Source organism: Lipotes vexillifer, unplaced genomic scaffold (genome assembly GCF_000442215.2).
Source record: "Lipotes vexillifer unplaced genomic scaffold, Lipotes_vexillifer_v1.1 scaffold384, whole genome shotgun sequence".
Classification (NCBI taxonomy): domain Eukaryota; kingdom Metazoa; phylum Chordata; class Mammalia; order Artiodactyla; family Lipotidae; genus Lipotes; species Lipotes vexillifer.
Window position 1 is genome coordinate 1,116,532 of NW_006793498.1, and position 17,914 is coordinate 1,134,445.

Consider the following 17,914-nt stretch of genomic DNA (forward strand, 5'->3'; position numbering starts at 1 on the left):
CTAGTGCCTGGTACAAAGTGAGAATTTAACAAATATTTGTTAACTCTGGGAATGAATAAGCTTCTGCAGAACCAGGTACCATTATTTTCTTTACAATTCCCAGCATCTGAGAACAGTACTCTGATTATAGTGGGTGCTCAGCAAGTGTTCCTTGATAATCTGGTTGGAAATAGAATACTGATATGGAGAATTAGATTCATGGCTGGCTTTTTGTTATGTTTTGGCTCAAGCATGACTTGGTCCCTAGGGCAGCTCTGAACCCTATTATAACGGCTTGGCCTTCCATGTTTTAGGAAGAAACAGGATTAGACATCTGAAGAATGACTAAAGCCTTTTGTACTTTGTATTTCTAAGTCATCCACCAGCTCATGACTTCATACTTCGTCTGAGGAGAGGAAGAGGAAGTTCTCAGTAGTCCAAGGTGTGTGGATACCTTTCTCCTCTACCTCCACACTTGGTGATCGTGTGGGGCAAAACCGAGTCTAGGTCTGGCCTTGCTGTCCCCCTGTTAACCTGGAAGCAAAGGGTTGGTGTCCTCAATAGGCACTTGGCCCCTGGCTGGAGACCTCACAGGTTGGAATGTTCTGGAGAAAAATAAATCTAACACATGCTGTGCACAAGGCGCTGTTTCAAGTACCTGCACATGGTAACTCGTTGAGTCTTTAACAACAGCCTTTTGAGTGGGTGCTTTTAGTACGTCCATTTTATAGATGAGAAGACCAAGGCACAGAGAAGCTGCCTTAGGTCATGCAGCCAATAAATGGGAGTACTGTCTGCTTCATGAGGCCATGGGCACAGGACCTCTTGCTATGTAGACCATAGCACAACTAACCTTAGGAGTGGTTGGTGTGATCGGCTTCGGCTAGGAAAGTGTTTTTCAGCTCTGATTCCAGAAACCAGATTTTGTGGACAAATGGAAGGAAATGGAAGTTTGGTTTCTTTTTTAAAAATTTGAAGTATAGTTGATTTACCATGTTGTGTTAGTTTCAGGTGTACAGCAAAGTGATTCAGTTATATATATATATATATATATATATATATATACTTTTTCAGTTTCTTTTCCCTTATAGGTTATTACAAAATATTCAGTATAGCTCCCCGTGCTATACAGTAGGTCCTTGTTGGTTATCTATTTTATATATAGTAGTGTGTATATGTTAATCCCAAACTCCTAATTTTTCCCTCCCGCTGCTTTCCCTCTAGTAACCATAAGTTTGTTTTCTATCTCTGCGGGTCTATTTCTGTTTTGTATATAAGTTCATCTGTATCATTATTTTTTAGATTCCACTTATAAGCATATCATTTATCTTTGTCTGGCTTACTTAATTTAGTATGATAATCTCTAGGTCCATCCATGTTGCTGCAAATGGCAACATTTCATTCTTCTTTATGGCTGAGTAATATTCCATTGTATATATGTACCACTTCTTCTTTATCCATTCCTCTGTCGATGGATATTTAGGTTGCTTCCAATGTCTTGGCTATTGTACATAGTGCTGCCATGAACACTGGGGTGCATGTATCTTTTCGACGTATGGTTTTCTCCAGATATATGCCCAGGAGTGGAATGTGGAGAAAAAAAGGAACCCTCCTACACTGTTAGTGGGAATGTAAATTTGTGCAGCCACTATGGAAAACAGTATGGAGGTTCCTTAAAAAACTAAAAATACAGCTATCATATGATCCTGCAATCCCACTCCTGGGTATATATCCAGAGAAAACCATAATTTGAAAAGATACGGAAGGTTTGAAGGGGCGTTAGGAATTGCATTACATCCATAAATTTCAGTGTACCTGTTGAAACTTGCAAAAACTCCATAGGTTTTATACTCTTTTCTCCATAGAAGAGCAGGATATGAGGCAGAGGTTGAAAAGTGAGTTTGTACAGCGGTTGACCCACATCTCATAACACTCTGAGCCAACCTCCTAGAGTCGGGAAACTTCACGTGGAGTTCCAGATTTCCAGCTTGTCTTGCAAAAGGGGAAGATCTGCTCTGGTCCCACACTGCCCACAGGCCATGGAATCCAGGCTGAGAAGCAGCTGCCCCCGTGGACAGGCCGCCATGTGCCTGCCCCCTGCAGCCCTCCTCGCTTGCGCAGAGGTGGTGTGGGCTTCACACCCAGACCCTGCTTCCTTGGCATGACCTGCTGGCACCTCTAGACTCCAGGTGCTAGCAAGCAGCATCTTATTTAATCCAATGCTGAGATGGCAAAGCTGCCCTTGGTGGGGGAGCCTCTGACAGAGAAGACCAGGGGCCAGCTGTGGTCAGACCTCACCTCCGGGACCTGACAGATGCATGGAGCTGGGGCCTCAGGCTTTCCCAGGTTTCTCTTTGCACAGCAGGGACACGGCAGGGCAAATTCAAGGCAAGACTTTGGAGGCCTATTGCTCTGCAGCTGTTGCTTTAGCACTTTCCTCTTGGTCTCCATTTCTCCTAAGAGGGAGACAGGCTCACCATGGCCACGATGATCAAGGTGGGTGGGAGAGAGGGAGCAAGTCCCTGTGAGGGGTGGATGGGAAGAGGGTATAGGACGTGCAAAGACCCAGTCCGTGGTCAAGAATGACCATCATCCTCCCACAATACAGCAGCTCACCTGGGCCCAGCTTAGGCTCCCCTCACATGCTCTCTCTGCCGTGACTGAGTCAGTGGCATCTTCCACTGACTTCCACAGCCATCAGCCATGGGACACAGCTATCTCACAGCTGTGGAGTCGCCACTGCTGGAAGTGTGGCGCTGCCCTCCAAATTAAGGAGACGGGGAGATGTAAGCTACAAGTCTCACTGCTCTGTAGTAGCAGAGATCCCAACATGTTCAGAAAGATGAAAATAAAAATAAGGAACACTCAAACCATTGTTTATGATGCAACTGACTTGAAGTGCACATCTGGAAACACCTCCAAGTACTCCCCCTGAGTCATCTGCTCCCACCTCCCTCCTTTCGAGTTTAAAAAAACACCATCTGCCCTTCAGACCTCAGTAGAGCCCCATCGGAGCACCACAGTGGCCGTGGACATACAGTAAGGAATACTTGCGTAAAGTAACAAGGAGAGTTTTCTGGGCAACCCTCATCTTCTAGGTGGACAGAGTTTTTATCGTTGATTATTTTTTACCTCCTAAGGGGGCTCCATAGGTGTAACTTTCTGTCTCAGGAACTAGGAATATGAGTGTTCTCACTGCATTTCTGGGAAATGGAATGGAGATTGAAGGAAGTTTGTCCTTGGGGAATCCCTGAATCTTCCATGCAGGGGTCAGTGTGGGGATTTTCCTCAGGGAACCCTGAACGGAGAGATGAAGAGTGTGGATGCCGAAGTGCTCCCAGGGGGCACGGTCTACCGCTTAGTGTATGAACTTGGGCAAGTTACTGAATGTCTCTACTCCTCATCTGTAAATAGAGGTGCTAATATCAGGACCCACCTCACTGGATTGTACCAGCAAGAAAACATAAAGTCCTTGGCTCGGCGACCGGCACGTAGCTCTCTATAACTATTGGTTCTTCTTATTAATCATAATAATAACAAAAGAATGAGGCTGTCCTTGGGTCCAAACTAGCCCCCATCTAGTTCTTTCTCTGGCCAAATCTTGTGCTTTCTGGCCCCTATGCCTTCACTCCTGCCTTTGCTCCATCTCTCTCTCTCAAGAGCCCATCCCGATTGCCCTTTAAGGGCACCGAAAATGTCACCCTTTCCAGGTCAAGTTTCCCCACCTCCTCATCTGGATGCAAGTGTCTTCCCTGATGCTCCTGGAGCCCTTGTTACCTCCTGACACCCCTGACATGTAGGGTTGAGGCATCACTGAGCAGACCCTTGCCGCTCACCTTCACCCTAGGCTGCAGCCTCTTGCACCTGCACAGGTGCCTGGCGGCGGGCCACAGTACCACCTGGTCCTCAGGTGGAGTGCAGGGTCAGCCTGGAGGACAGGAGAGCTTCTTCGGCCCAACTGTAATAGGGTAGAACCTTTGTATTCGATTACAAGGTAATCACTGAAGAGACCTTGCCTATAAGCTTAAATTATACATAATGGCCCATCTCTGGGAGCCCTGCCTCCGGGTAATGAGCATTGAGCTAAAACACCTTTGTTGAGCTCCCGGGAAACATCCTAACCAGGCCCACCTGTGAATGACTGCAGGGAGGAAGAAATGAACACAACCGCTCAGGAGGCCGACTCGGGACCCGGAAGTGTTTGACTTTACTCCCTCCCCTTTTAGTAGAAAGGAAGCTTGAATTCTAACTCAGGCAAGACGGTTCTCCATCTTGGCCTGCTGGCTTTCTGAATAAAGTTGCTCAATCTATTGGCCTTTTGTGTGGCGAGCAGTACCAGCTTGGACTTGGTGACGAATTTTGGTGCAGCCGGCCAGGAGCCTTGCTGCTCGTGGCTCCCGGCCCGCTTTGGGGAATTTCCGGGTAAGGCCCTGGCAGCTGCCGGGACCACTTGTCTGGAGGGTCTTCCGTTCAGAATTCCGCAAAGCGGCCCTGGCTGCCCCCCGTGCTTGGCAGCTGGAGCAAGGAATCGACGTTTGGGAGCTGACGGGCTACAGTAGGGTAAGTCGCTCCGGTGTGTACAGCCGGGAACTTTACTTCCGCTCCGTTTGGGACATTTTCTCCAGAATAAGCCGATTTGTTTTGTATTTGAGTGCGGTAAACCGTAAGGAACGGCACCAGAAACGGAGGAGAGCTGAAACAAGCTGTATCTGGGGGCGCTGCCGGGCGAGGCTCACCGGCCCGAGAGAAAGGGGCCAGAGAAGTCGCGCGCGGCTGTGGGCGCGAACAAAATTTATAGGGGTGGACGCAGGGGCGGTGCTTGCTGTGTGAAGCAGCCCTTTTTCGGTAATCTCTCGGGTCTTGTGGCAACGTCAGTTGTCGGTTGCATCAGCCTAAGAGCCGTTGGTTCCGCCCCTCGGGGAGCGGGAAGGCCGGGGCCGAGTGGTGTGGCAGTGTCAGGTGTCGGTTGCGTCAGCCGCTTTGGCGGGGGTTCCGTCTGGCTCCCTGGGCCCTTCCCCGGACCTGCTGGCCTTACAGTAACGTGCTGGAGAGAGGAAAGAGTTGTTGGACCTTTACCTGATTTGTGAACCGGTTCATTTGTTTCTGTGGATGCCATCATTTGTGTGTGCAGTTTGTTTTGTTTGTCTTGAATTTCTGTCTTCAAAAATGGGAAATGTTTCAACTATAGCAAAAGAAAGTCCTCTGAGGTGCATTTTGGATAAGGGATCTGATTACAGCTGTGAGCCCCTGGGTGAAAGGAAGATGATATTTTATTGAAACAATGTGTAGCCACAGTACCTGTTAGGATCTCCACAAGGGGTTTAGGCAGGGTTATCTTGGGGCCCTGTGCACCATGTACTGCGATCCTTGTTGTGTTAATTATGTAATTTAGGGTCTCCTGTGTCATTGGTATATGTAAAACCCCAAGACCAAACTTGAGGGTTTATTTAGGATTTTCTGTTTGTCCTTTGGGTTTTTTGTTTCATTTTGTTTGATACTCTTTCTCCATGTACAGTCAAATCAGTTTTGTGATTTTTAAAACTTTTTTACTAATGTCAAATAGAGGAAAGGAACAGAAACAAAACAAAACCTGTCTGTTCTTGTCCAAGAGGGGGACATTCCCAGGAAGAAGAGAAAGATTCTACTTGGTTCCTAAAGTCACCAAAAGCTATGAATAGAAATAGAAGTGTCTTTTCCATAAATATTAGTAAAAAAGGGTTTAGCCATCTAGACAGATGAGCTTGATTTGTCCCATCTGCCAGAAACCCAATTTGAATCGAACCTCTTTTGTAACTGATGGGTTTTACCTGATCAGATTATTGTACCTGATTCATGGCTGAAATTTTGGAATGGGAACTCTGAGGTCTCTGTGTTTGTGTGTTTGTACATGTTATAGATGTATGGCATTGTCAAAATGAATTTGTAAAAGAGCTCTATTTAAGTGGCTTAAAGGAGATGAAGCATTTAAATAAATACTCAGATGTAAAAAACTGGCCAGAATGAATTTTGTGTTCACATGACCTGGGAAATATTCAGTATTGAATTAATATCTGGTATTAAAGTTAGCTTAAGCTTGTTGGTTTGATTAATATAGACATGTTTTTAGAGTCATCAACCTTAAGTATAATACTTTTATTGTACCTAGGCTTACTAGAAATCAAATGACATTATTTCTATTACAAAGTTTGTCAGCAAGAAAAATAACCATATGACAAAGCTTTTAAGTAAATAAAATAGAGATAAATGAGGTAAGAGTTTTAGGTAAACTCTATAGGAATAATTGTATTTGGGGAATGTCTATCTAAAATAGTCTCTCCAGAGTTCTGTAACTTGAAACTAAACTAAGTTAAACGAAGAGAATTCATTGAATATCTGGGTCATTTCAAATAGGATAAAATATTAGAGCATTCATTGCTGGGCAGGTCGAAGTTTACCTACCTTTGCCTTCTTAGGAGAGGAAGACTAGAGTGTAAGTTTGTCAGTCAGGAAATGCTGTTATGACATGCAGTTTACAATTACTTGCTTCTTGGTTTTTTACTAGAGGTGAAGGTTTTAAGGTTAAGAATTTTAAGGTAAAATTTCAATATGCAAAGATGTAGGACGTGAGTTTTCAGCAAAGAAGGTGTGAGGAATGAAAATGCATTTTATTAAAGGAAGAAGGTGGTTTTGTCCTAGAGCTGGTTGTTTATGAATGGAAAAGAAAGTGAGGGACAGATTAATATGGGTACAGAAAAATTGTGGAACGTTTGTGGAGCAGGAACAGCGAAAGAGCTTTGTGCATGGTCAGGATTGGCTAAGATACGATTGAACTTAATTAAGAAAATGAATTTTAAAGGTAAAGTGGTACTAAACCTGAATTTGGTTCTCTAAGAGGACAAAGGTTTCTTAAAATACCAGACTACTTTGGGTAATTGTGAGTTTCTCTAAGTGATCTGTATTTACCATTGAGATCTTTTATTATCACTGGTTAAAATTTTTTGATATTTTTGACAAAATTCCCAAAGATCAAATTCTAAATGAAGTTCATTTGACCTCTAGCTGACTTTGGGGTTTTCCAAAGGGTCCCTGGAACACCTCAAATTATTTTTTCCATCTCAGAGAGAGGAATATCAAACGAATTAGGCTTATTTAGTATGTTGAACTACATGGGAAGCACGGTCAAATAAGTGGTGATAAAACTTCTTAGATTGTATCATATCGGTAAACGTTATTAATATACACATTTTAGAAATTACATGAAATTCCTAAAATTCTGGTATATCCTGGTAAATGATAATCAGTCATAATTTTAGTAATTACCTTAAATCATTGCGTATCACAGCAGTAACCAGGTTTCTTTTCAACTGCACTGAGATCCCTGTTGGTTGATGCTGAAGTAAAAAGGCATCCTTTTAATGGTTAGAAATGATCAATTGCTATTTATTTTACGGTGGCTTTTGAATGACTTTATAGCTATTTTGTGAAGAAGCGGGGTTTCATCAGCTTCAAAGAGTTGTACATAAAAAAAGGATTGACTAGAGATTCTAAAGAATATCTGTTGCCTCTGTTCAGCAAGAAGTAGCCAGAGCCGTTTATATCCCTTTTCCCACAAGATTCTGGAATGGACATTGATAGTGGGGAATTTTAATAGGGAAGAAACTTTGTATTCAATTACAAGATAATCACTAAAGGGATGTTGTCTGTAAGCTTAAATTATTCATAATGGCCCATCTCTGGGAGCCCTGACTCCCAGGTAGTGAGCATTGAATGTAAAGGCCTTTGTTTAGCTCACAGGAAACATCCAGACCTGGCCCACCTGTGAAGACTACAGGAAGGAAGAAATGAACACATCCTCTCCAGAGGCTGACTGGAACCAGGAAATGTTTCAGTTTACTCCCCTTTTAGTATAAGATAATCCTTAATCCTAACACAGGCAAGATGGTTCTTTGGGGCCCAAGTCCACCATCTTCATGGCCTGCTGGCTTTCCAGCTAAAGTCGCTATTCCTTGTCCCAACAGCTCTTGATTTATTGGCCTGTCGTGCAGCAAGCACTACAAGCTCGGACTCTGTAACAGAGCCAACAGCCTAACACGCCACGCATCTGTTTCTTGCTTCCCAAGAGTCTGCCTCGCATCTGGGGGACGGTCCAGAGCAGTCTTCTCTCTTTGATGGCTCACTGTTCCACCAGTTCAAAGGCTGCTTTGATCACACGGCCTCTCTGTAAGAGCAGATGCTCCCATAATCTCTGAGTCAGGGGAAGAGACAAAATGGAAAGTAGAAGCTGTAAACTGCTGTCTCTGGGCTCCAAACTCTCCCTTCTTGGATTCTGTGAACCGCTTTTGCCCATCGTTGGGCTTGTCAGTGGTGCTGCTAGAGGGTAGGGGAGGGGAAAAAGCACTGGCTCCTTCCTGTCTGCTCATCCCACGATGGCCCCGTGCCCTCCCGGAAGCATGGGCTCCAGTCTCCAGCTTCTCTGGGCACAAACAGAAGCCCTACCATCAGCAGCCAGGCAGCAGCCACTTTCAGGAGTCTCAGTCCTGGTGCCTGGGGCTCCTCCTCCAACCTGTTAGGCTTGAAACCCTTAACATCTTTCCTTTGCTCCCAACCCCCAAAGTGGCAGATTTTAAATACGGCTATTACCTCAGTGCCACCTGCTTGCTTTTTCAGTCTTCTAACACATGTTAACCAAATGCCCAATGTTAAATGATCCGTGTTAAATACCTAGTGTGGCATCTGTTTTCCTGGTTGAACCCTAACGAGTACAGGGGTGAATGTCTTTTCTGCTCACATTCCACTGGCTGAAAGTCACCTGGCCAGTCCCAACTTCAGTGTTATGGGGGCGGGTGTGTGGGGAGTGCCCTGAAGGGGAATCAATATTTGGTCGAGAACCGTGTGTTTTAGAATTTGAATTATGTGTTCCAGTAACTATTGCTGTATAAAAAAATTTCCGACTCCTTTGTGGCTTCAAACAACCATTTTATTGTGCCAGTTCTGCAGATCAGGAATTGAGGGATGCTTGTCTCTACCCCATGATGACTGGGGCCTCAGCTGTAAAGCCACAAAGGCTGGGAGACAGTTGGGGGCTGGCGTCATCTGAAAGCTCATTCACTCACTGGCCTGGGCCAAGGAGATGTGAGGACTAGGGCACCTGACCCAGGAGCCTGCAGCCTTCTGCGCTTGGTCATTTAATGATATATATATCTTGGCTTTCTTTCCAGATTAGTAAATAGAAGGCTACTGTAATCTTTTTGCTATAGCTGCATAGTATTCCGTTGTATTGGGTGTACAATTTATTTAACCAGTCTCCCATTTTTGCTCATTTAGGTCATTTCCAGTCTTTTGCTGTTACAAACACGTCTGTAAAGAATAGTGTTGTCTAATGTGTCACATGTGGGTGTAGATGAATATTTGTCAGTGAATTCGCCTCCTCAGAGTATAAACAATATGTAATTTCCCTTCATAGGGACTGTACAGCTTAAGCTACACCGGCGATGTCTTATTTTTCTATACTTACCAATATAGTGTGTAATTGAAGTTTTGCATTTTTGCCAATGAAAGTGAAAATGGTTTTTCTGTGTTTTTATTTTGTGTTCCTTTTGTGTGTGAGATTGAGTTCTTTGTATTTCCTTTTATGTGAACTGCTTGTTTTTATATTGGGTTATTAATCCTTTCATCTCCATATTTCAGCACTTACTACATTTTCCTATGTTAGAGAGACTAGATTAGCCCTTTTCTGGGGGTATGTGCGCAAATATTTTTTCCTGGTTTGCTATTTGCTTTAACTTTTTTTTTCATACTGCTATGCAGAAGTCTTTATTTTTATGGCATTTAAATGATCAGCCTTTTTGTGACTTTTGTATCTTGAGGCACAAAAGGTCACCACCACTCCAAGATTATAAAGGAATTCTCCCGCATCGTCTCATTTATTTGGTTTCATTGTTTACATTTAAATTCATTTGGCATTCATCCTGGTGTAAGGTGTGAGATATGGATCCAACTTTAATTTTTAGGTTGCTACCCAGTTGTACCAATATCATTTATTGACTTGATCATTTTTACTCCATTGACTTGAGGTGTCAGCTTTATCAAGTATTAAATTCTTCTATGTACTTTGGACTACGGGCTTTCTATTCTGTCCTTTAATTTTTTTGTGCTGGTATTATCAGTTATTAAATCTTTATAATTTAGTCCAGCTAATCCCCTCTCATTGCTCTTTTTCAGGGTCTTTCTATTTTTATTTTCCCCAATGAATGGCAGTATTATACTCATTTATTTACAGTGGATTTATAGTATCTTTTAAAATTTGGTGTCCTGTTAAAAAAAAAATTGTTAATGATATTGTCATAAACTGCGTGTGCTCTTTCTAGAATAATGTGTACTCTCTGGACCCTTTGTAGTTTTACACTCACTCCTCACCCCTCTGAGGTCATTTTGAGCCAGATTTACAGTGAATAGATTCTAAGTTTTTCATAGCATGACTGGATACTAGACTTCATGCTGGTTTTAATGGTCTGAATCAAAATTTAGAGAATCACAAATTAATTCTATTAGTATTAGTACTTGAGCATTAATACATGAATTTTCCTCAAATTTTTTTAGGTTGCTTTTCAGAATATAGGCTGTGAGGAGAAAGGTCTTATATTACTGTATATGAACATTTCTTACTACACAGCTGCTGTCGTTGGTAAACTGAAACTGTAAAACGTAATTTCCTCTCCAAGACCACCGACCGGGTCATCCTAGAAACGTTAAGAGTCAGAGAGGGGCTTCCCTGGTGGCGCAGTGGTTAGGAATCCGCCTGCCAATGCAGGGGATACGGGTTCGATCCCTGGTCCAGGAAGATCCCACATGCCGCGGAGCAACTAAGCCCGTGCGCCACAACTACTGAGCCTGTGCTGTAGAGCCCGTGAGCCACAACTGCTGAGCCCGCAACTAATGAAGCCCACGCACCTAGAGCCCATGCTCCACAACAAGAGAAGCCACCACTATGAGAAGCCCGCGCACTGCAACGAAGAATAGCGCCCCCCCCTCACCGCAACTAGAGAAACCCCATGCGCAGCAACAAAGACCCAACGCAGCGGAAGATAATAAATAAATAAATAAATAAATAAATAAAATAAAAAAAAAAAGTCAGAGAGAGCTGATAACTTAGGCTTGGGCAGGCTAAATCATTTAATAGCTATCAATGACATCCATAAAGATTCAGTTGTACCAGGTACAACCCACCGACTCAAAGGAGTAGGAATGCCCAAGGAGGTCTGGGAAGTCTGAAAAGGAAGTGAGAAGTTTGTCTGTGTCCTTAGAAACATGGACTTAAGTGAATTTATTTTATTGACTCAGTGTCCAGGAGTCTCTAGTCGTGTGCTTTCTGTATATCAGTCTTTAGGAATGTCTTATAATCCCTTCTAGAAACTGAGGTGAAAAATTCACAGAAAACCAGCCATCTTAAAGTGAGCGTTTCAGTGGCTTTTAGTACATTCACAACGTTGTGCAACACCCACCTACATCTGTCAAGTTCCAAAACATTTCCCAAATACAACCCCATACCCATTACGTAGTTTTTCCCCATTTCTCCCTCCTTCCAGCTCCTGGCAACTACTAACCTATCTTTATGGATTTACTTAGTCTTGATATTGCCTATGAATGCAATCACACAGTATGTGACTGGCTGTGTCTAGTTTTGTTCACTTAGCATGTTTTTGAGCTTCATCCACATTGTATCTATATTCCCTTTTTGGACAAGTTAGCTTGTCTCATTTGTGGATGAATGAGTAAGAGAATGGGTTATTCTGAGGGCAGGATGGAGACTCAAAATGGGAACCAGTGTAGCAAAGGATGAAATTCTAGAGAAAAGAAATTAGAGCTTCATGTTTAATCGGTCTGATATGCTTGTACCAGATTCTCCTAGTCTGTTTTCTTTCTGTTCAATCCTTAGTGGGCTGTGGGCTGTTTTTGGATGTGGGGAAGTGTTCAGCACAATGCCTGGCATACAGGAAGCTCTCAGTAAATGCTATCATAAATGCAGTATTAAAGTCAACTATTATTTTGATTTCCTTCTTAGAATTCAGTACTTCTCTGGGAGACAGTAGAGGGTAGTGGTCAAGTGTGGGAGCACTAGACCAATCACATGGGTTCAAACCTCAAGCTCAGCTCTGTCACCTATTAGCCATGTGATCTTTGGCAGATGCTTGTTGCTCCATGTTTCAGTTTATACTTAATAGAGCAATTAAGAGGATTATGAAATAACTAAGGTAAAGCCCTGAACACAGCACCTAGCACATACTGAGTGGTCAATAGATGCTCTTAGGATTTGAATGGTCTTGTGGCTTTAAAATCTATCCAGTTTTGAAACTTTTCTCTTGGCAAATTTCCCATAGCGTCCTGTCATATAAGATGAAAAATAGTCCTTATAGCATCTAAACATTTGAAGGCACCACTCCATACACTGTAGGTTTGCTGACCCCAACTATTAAAATCTTAGTTGTTCTCTCAACTTCCCCTTTAAGAGTGTAAGGGAGAAAATAACAAATGAATAAAGGGATACTCTTGAGGGCATACAGATTATCCTAAAACTGTATATTTAAAAAGCGTTTAAAAAATACAAGGCACTATCATCACCTATGTTGATGGTAGGTGGTTAGATTGTAGGAAGACTGGTGTTAGATTTTGGGGACCCATTTCCTCTTGCAGTCTGTTTGCCTAATTGAGCCACCATACACAAGGGATCCTCCTGCAGAGAATCTGTTCATGATGATGATGGTAAGGAACTTGCGTTGGAAACTAACCCACAAAATGCTCAAGTACAACGTGTAATACTCCTATTTCCAATCTACAGAAAAAAAAGAGGTGATATGTAAGTCAGTATCATATTGTTCTCAAGGCTGGATTCCAACTCAGTTGCTTCCATGGAGTGATGCTCCTACATCCAAAGTTTATCTCCTCTTCCCCAGCCCAACACTGTAAACTTTACTGTGGTGCCTGCAGTTGTGGCAATTAGAGATCCACTTGGATTTTTTTTTTTTTTCCGTACGCGGGCCTCTCACTGTTGTGGCCTCTCCCATTGCGGAGCACAGGCTCCGGACACGCAGGCTCAGCGGCCATGGCTCACGGGCCCAGCCGCTCCGCGGCATGTGGGGTCTTCCCGGACCGGGGCACGAACCCGCGTCCCCTGCATCGGCAGGCGGACTCTCAACCACTGCGCCACTAGGGAAGCCCTGGATTTTTTTTTTACTTAATTAATTTTATTTTCATTTTTGGCTGCTTCGGGTCTTCGTTGCTGCGCGTGGGCTTTCTCTAGTTGCAGTGAGTGGGGGCGACTCTTCGTTGTGGTGCATGGGCTTCTCTTGTTGCGGAGCATGGGCTCTAGAGCACAGGCTCAGTAATTGTGGTGCACGGGCTTAGTTGCTCCGTGGCATGTGGGATCTTCCCGGACCAGGGCTCGAACCTGTGTCCCCTGCATTGGCAGGCAGATTCTTAACCACTGTGCCACCAGGGAAGCCCCACTTGGATTTTAAAAAGCAGTGTATCCCTGGATGAGGTCTGTGGGATGGAAATTTTAAAGAGATTAAGTGAGGAGGAATGTTGAATGTCTTGGTGCATGTGAGAACTTTCTGGTGTGGTATTAAGTAGATGGGAACGTTGAACTTTCTGGTGGAGAGCAGACCTGGGGGCAGACTGCAGTGCCAGTAATAGGAAGTTCTGGGCCCCTGTAGGTGGGAAAGAGAAGGTACTAAGTAGGTAAAGAATGCAGGATAAGTGAGGCATGGTCCAATTTTCTTTCCAATGGGAAGTTTACCTCAGACCCATCCTTATTCATTAGATATATTGTTTCCTTTATTATATATATATATATATATATATATATATGCACACACACACACACACATATATAAAATAATACATATAATGTGCAACAGAATCAGGTCACTGGGATAAAACTTGACCTTCTTGAATATGGATCCTCTCATGTTGACGATTTAAATATATTGAGAAAACTGTTATAAGCCAACTGCAAGAGGGGAGACCTTAACATTTCATTTTCCAAAAGAGGCAGCAAATAATGTTTATGAATACAATAGACACATCTCAGAAAAGAATGATACAACTTTTATTTTCCATGGATTTAAAGATACTTTTGCTACGTAGTTTATGTATTTTTATGAGATTATATTTTTTCATTTGTATGAAGTTCAACCTTATACAATTTCAAGGTGATACGTTTGGTAGTGTATCTATAATCTTTAAAAAGTTTTTAGAGTTTTTGGAATGTACAGTATATGAGGTAAAATCAAGATTACATTAAAAATTGTTTCTCCTCTGCACTAATTTTGCAGTGAGGCTCAAATGGCAAGTACACTATTAAATGACATTTACTATCAAAAATAGGAGTTCATTTGAGTTACTATGAAAAACATAAGCCACTGCAACTGCCACAGTGGCACATTTTACAATTTTAGACATTCAACTATATAGAAATCTCTGGGCTATTACACTCAAACTCATTTGTACTGCCAAATGTGGCACTTTTAAGAAGTTTCTAGAAAACAATCTCAATCACTGTTTTGGGGGAAGTTAGCCTACACATAAGAGATTAAATTTAAATAAAATGTAAACATACAGTATTTTATAGTGACAGATCATTCTTACCACTTGGGAAGGCCAAGTTTATCCATTTCTTTTTTGAACAAAGGTTAATGTTTTTTCTACAGCACAGATCATTTGACATAAAACAATTACAATACATGCTCATTCTAATATAAGAAATTCTTCAGAGATCTTCAAAGCACAAAACATACGTCCTTTTTTCAAAGACTGACAGAAGTGCTTAGTAATCACTAAACTGCTAACCTCAGCAACTAAAAATTAGTGACTCACTATCCTAAAATTCAAATAATAAATTAAAAAGGCTAGTTACAAGTGTTTCACAGGTAACAGATGTGATAAAACAAGAATTTTAGATAGTTTCATTACAAACTATTATTACTGGCAGTCATGGACATCTATGCAAGATGTACAATGTGATACTTGACAAAATTCAATCTGATCACCCAATAACTCACAAATGCAAGCTCACAAAACATTAACGAATTATGTAATTGCAAAGTGCTCTAATGCAACATTAACCACATGCAATCAACAACTGGAACAGTATCCAGACAGACATTACATTAAACATTAGTTTTTCAAGAAAGAAAGCAGCTTGAAGTTTACTGGTGCAAATTAATTTTGTCTTCGGATTTGGTGCCCCAAACAAAAGGTTAGGTTTGATTATGAATTCTGATGGTGATGGCAGTAGTTATGGGAGAAGCAGCAAAACTTATGGGAGTTCTTCAAAATTAGCCTGTACCAGATAGATGGAGTGAGAGTGAGAGTGTGTGTGTGTGTGTGTGTGTGTGTGTGTATTTCTACACTTGGTATATATAAAGCCATATGTGTACGTGCATGTCCTTATACATACACATAGAGTTCAAAGGCTCACAAAACCAAATTAAATAGGTTTGAAGTTCAGAATTATGATTACTTTTAAAAAGTATGTAAAAGCCCTCTGTTCTTTTCCATGTTCTCAAGACCTGAAGATGGGTTTTTGAGTAAACATTAAAATACTTTTGGCCAAGTAAACTGTCTGTGCTTTCAAGTGACTTACCTGTGAATTCATGAATATATACTTATAATGAAGAACTCCACATTTATCAAACAAGAAGCTTCTTTTTCCCATGCATATTCTTTCATCCAGTTTTTGTCTGCTAAGCCCCTCCAGTTATTCATCATAATCCCACTTACCAAATTAAGACAAATGAGGAGGTAGAAATATAGCACTAGATTGCTTTCACAGCATCATACTTTAACATTTTTATATACTATGTTAGTGTAAATTTTAATCATTCTGAATTTTTCACTAGGTAATAATTAAAACAAACAGATCAGGTTGTCACTGTTACACTCATGCTGACTGGTCAAAGTATCAATTATATATTGTTGCCTCTCAGAAGGTTTGTTTCACAAGAAGGCATGTCAAAAAAAGAGAAAAAGAAAAAAGAAAAAGAAAAAGAGCCCCAACCGAACAAAAAACTGAAACGTGCTATTTCTGTGGCTTGCATTCTAATAAGGTGCCAGCCTCTACCTAACAATATAAGCATTAAAAATGGCAAAAATGATGTACTGTAGTCTTCTCAATGCCAGTGCTAAATGTCACTGATTTTGTAAAAGCGATACAGAAATAATTTTAGTACACGACAAAATAAAATGTAATACAATATTAAAAATAAAGTTATATTTTCACTTGATTACAAAGTACTGAATGATAAAGGCAATCAAAATGGAAAAGAAAGCAAACAGCACAAGGATGACGGCTGCACACTGCTCATCACTGAGTGCCCGCCGGGTCCTCGTGTTTTCCACAGTGTCTCTGTTGGTGCTGGCTGGTGGTTCAGTCCTCTGAGAGATGAAGAGCACTGTTGTGCTGTAGGGGCCTACGAGGTCCTGATGCCCCACAGGGTCTTGGCACTGGCGAATGGCACACACACGGAAACGATATTCACAGTTCAGCTGAAGGCTTGAATACCGGAATGAAGGGTCAGGCCCTTTGTAAATCTGATAGTAAGACATGAGAAAAAGAATTATATGGGAAGGCTGGGTAGAAAATCTATGTTAAAACTGGCTAGTTTTAGAATTATTTTTGACATGGAAGCTAGTGAGTGCCACTGCTTGTATCTTTTAAATGACATTTAAAAAATACCTATCCATGAACTCAACTGTTTGCTGTATAATGGCTGGAGAAATCTGAAAAGTAAGGATGTGATATCTACCCTCACAGAGCTTACAGACCAGCTGAAGAGTGAAGATGTGTCCCCAGAACAGCTAGAGAACAAGCAAAATCAGCCCACGGGCATTTCTCTGGTTTCACCAAATGTAAGAAGTCAAACTTCCATGAAATCATTCCATGAAACGAGGAACAGTGTCTAACCTTGCTCTCCCATGATATCTTTGTATAACTGGTTTCTGTAAAGTTTCAAACAGATCTGCTAAATGAAACAATAAGTGAAAAAGGAGAGCTCTTTATAGGGGTCTATGGCAAATCATTTTATAAACTTTAAAAGGAGAGATCACTTAGAATCAAAGAATGGGATTTTAAAACCCAACTCCTCTGGCTCATCCCTTAGAAGGGAAATAACAAGAATGGAATTCCACAGATTTTTCAAGACAGTGTGCTAGTGATTGAGAAGATATGTACTGGGACTGGGGTCCAAGCTCTGCTCTACCACTGCACACTCCTCCAGGGCATAATAGTAGATATCTTGTACGGTAATTATGAGAATGAAATAAACTAGTACTTGTTAAAGCACTTCTTAGCACAGTACCCAGCATATAGCGAGTGCTCAATATATGGAAGCTATCACTTCCACTACTGCACCCCTTCGCTCATTCTCTAAATGAAAAGACCAAGACTCATAGTGATTTCCCAGTTGAGTTTCCCCAGCTAGTTGGTGGGTTATATAAGAGATCAGCCAAAACCTGTGGGCTAGCATTCCCTCTCAAGCAATCTTAGTAGCCTCAGTTGTATCTGTTTTGTAAATCTACATTTTTACATACTGGTTTGCTTCCAAAGGAGAAAGGTAAGATCTTTCCCTCATTTTTGTGTCTCCAGAATCTAGCATATAATAGGTACTTAATGAAAGGCCACTAAATTAGTACTATGTATACATCAAAATGTATATCAGAAGATACTGAGAACATATATAAATGAACCTTTATTGAAAAAGTAAGCTTTAAGACAAATCTTAAAAAAATGCTGAATATGAATTAGTTCTGAAGATGCATATGAGCATTTCAGGAAGTGAGAATGTAGAAATGATTTATGTCTCAGCGACAGTAAAAGGATGAACTTAAGTATATCAGAAGACTGTATTAGAAAGCAGTGTGAAACAGTATACATACAATGAAGTCAATTTAGTAAAAA

At 41.6% G+C, this 17,914-nt stretch overlaps 1 protein-coding gene across 3 annotated transcripts in view; it reads right to left on the reverse strand.

Annotated features, from left to right (window-relative positions):
* Positions 1 to 13,908: 13,908 nt before the first annotated feature.
* Positions 13,909 to 17,914, reverse strand: part of FNDC3A (fibronectin type III domain containing 3A) — a 169,223-nt gene continuing 165,217 nt past the window's right edge. For all 3 annotated transcript variants that reach the window (XM_007466430.1, XM_007466429.1, XM_007466431.1), the window contains one exon: positions 13,909 to 16,548. In XM_007466430.1, the coding sequence (XP_007466492.1) occupies positions 16,234 to 16,548 (315 nt within the window). In that variant the 3' untranslated portion in view covers positions 13,909 to 16,233. The remainder of the gene's footprint in view (positions 16,549 to 17,914) is intronic.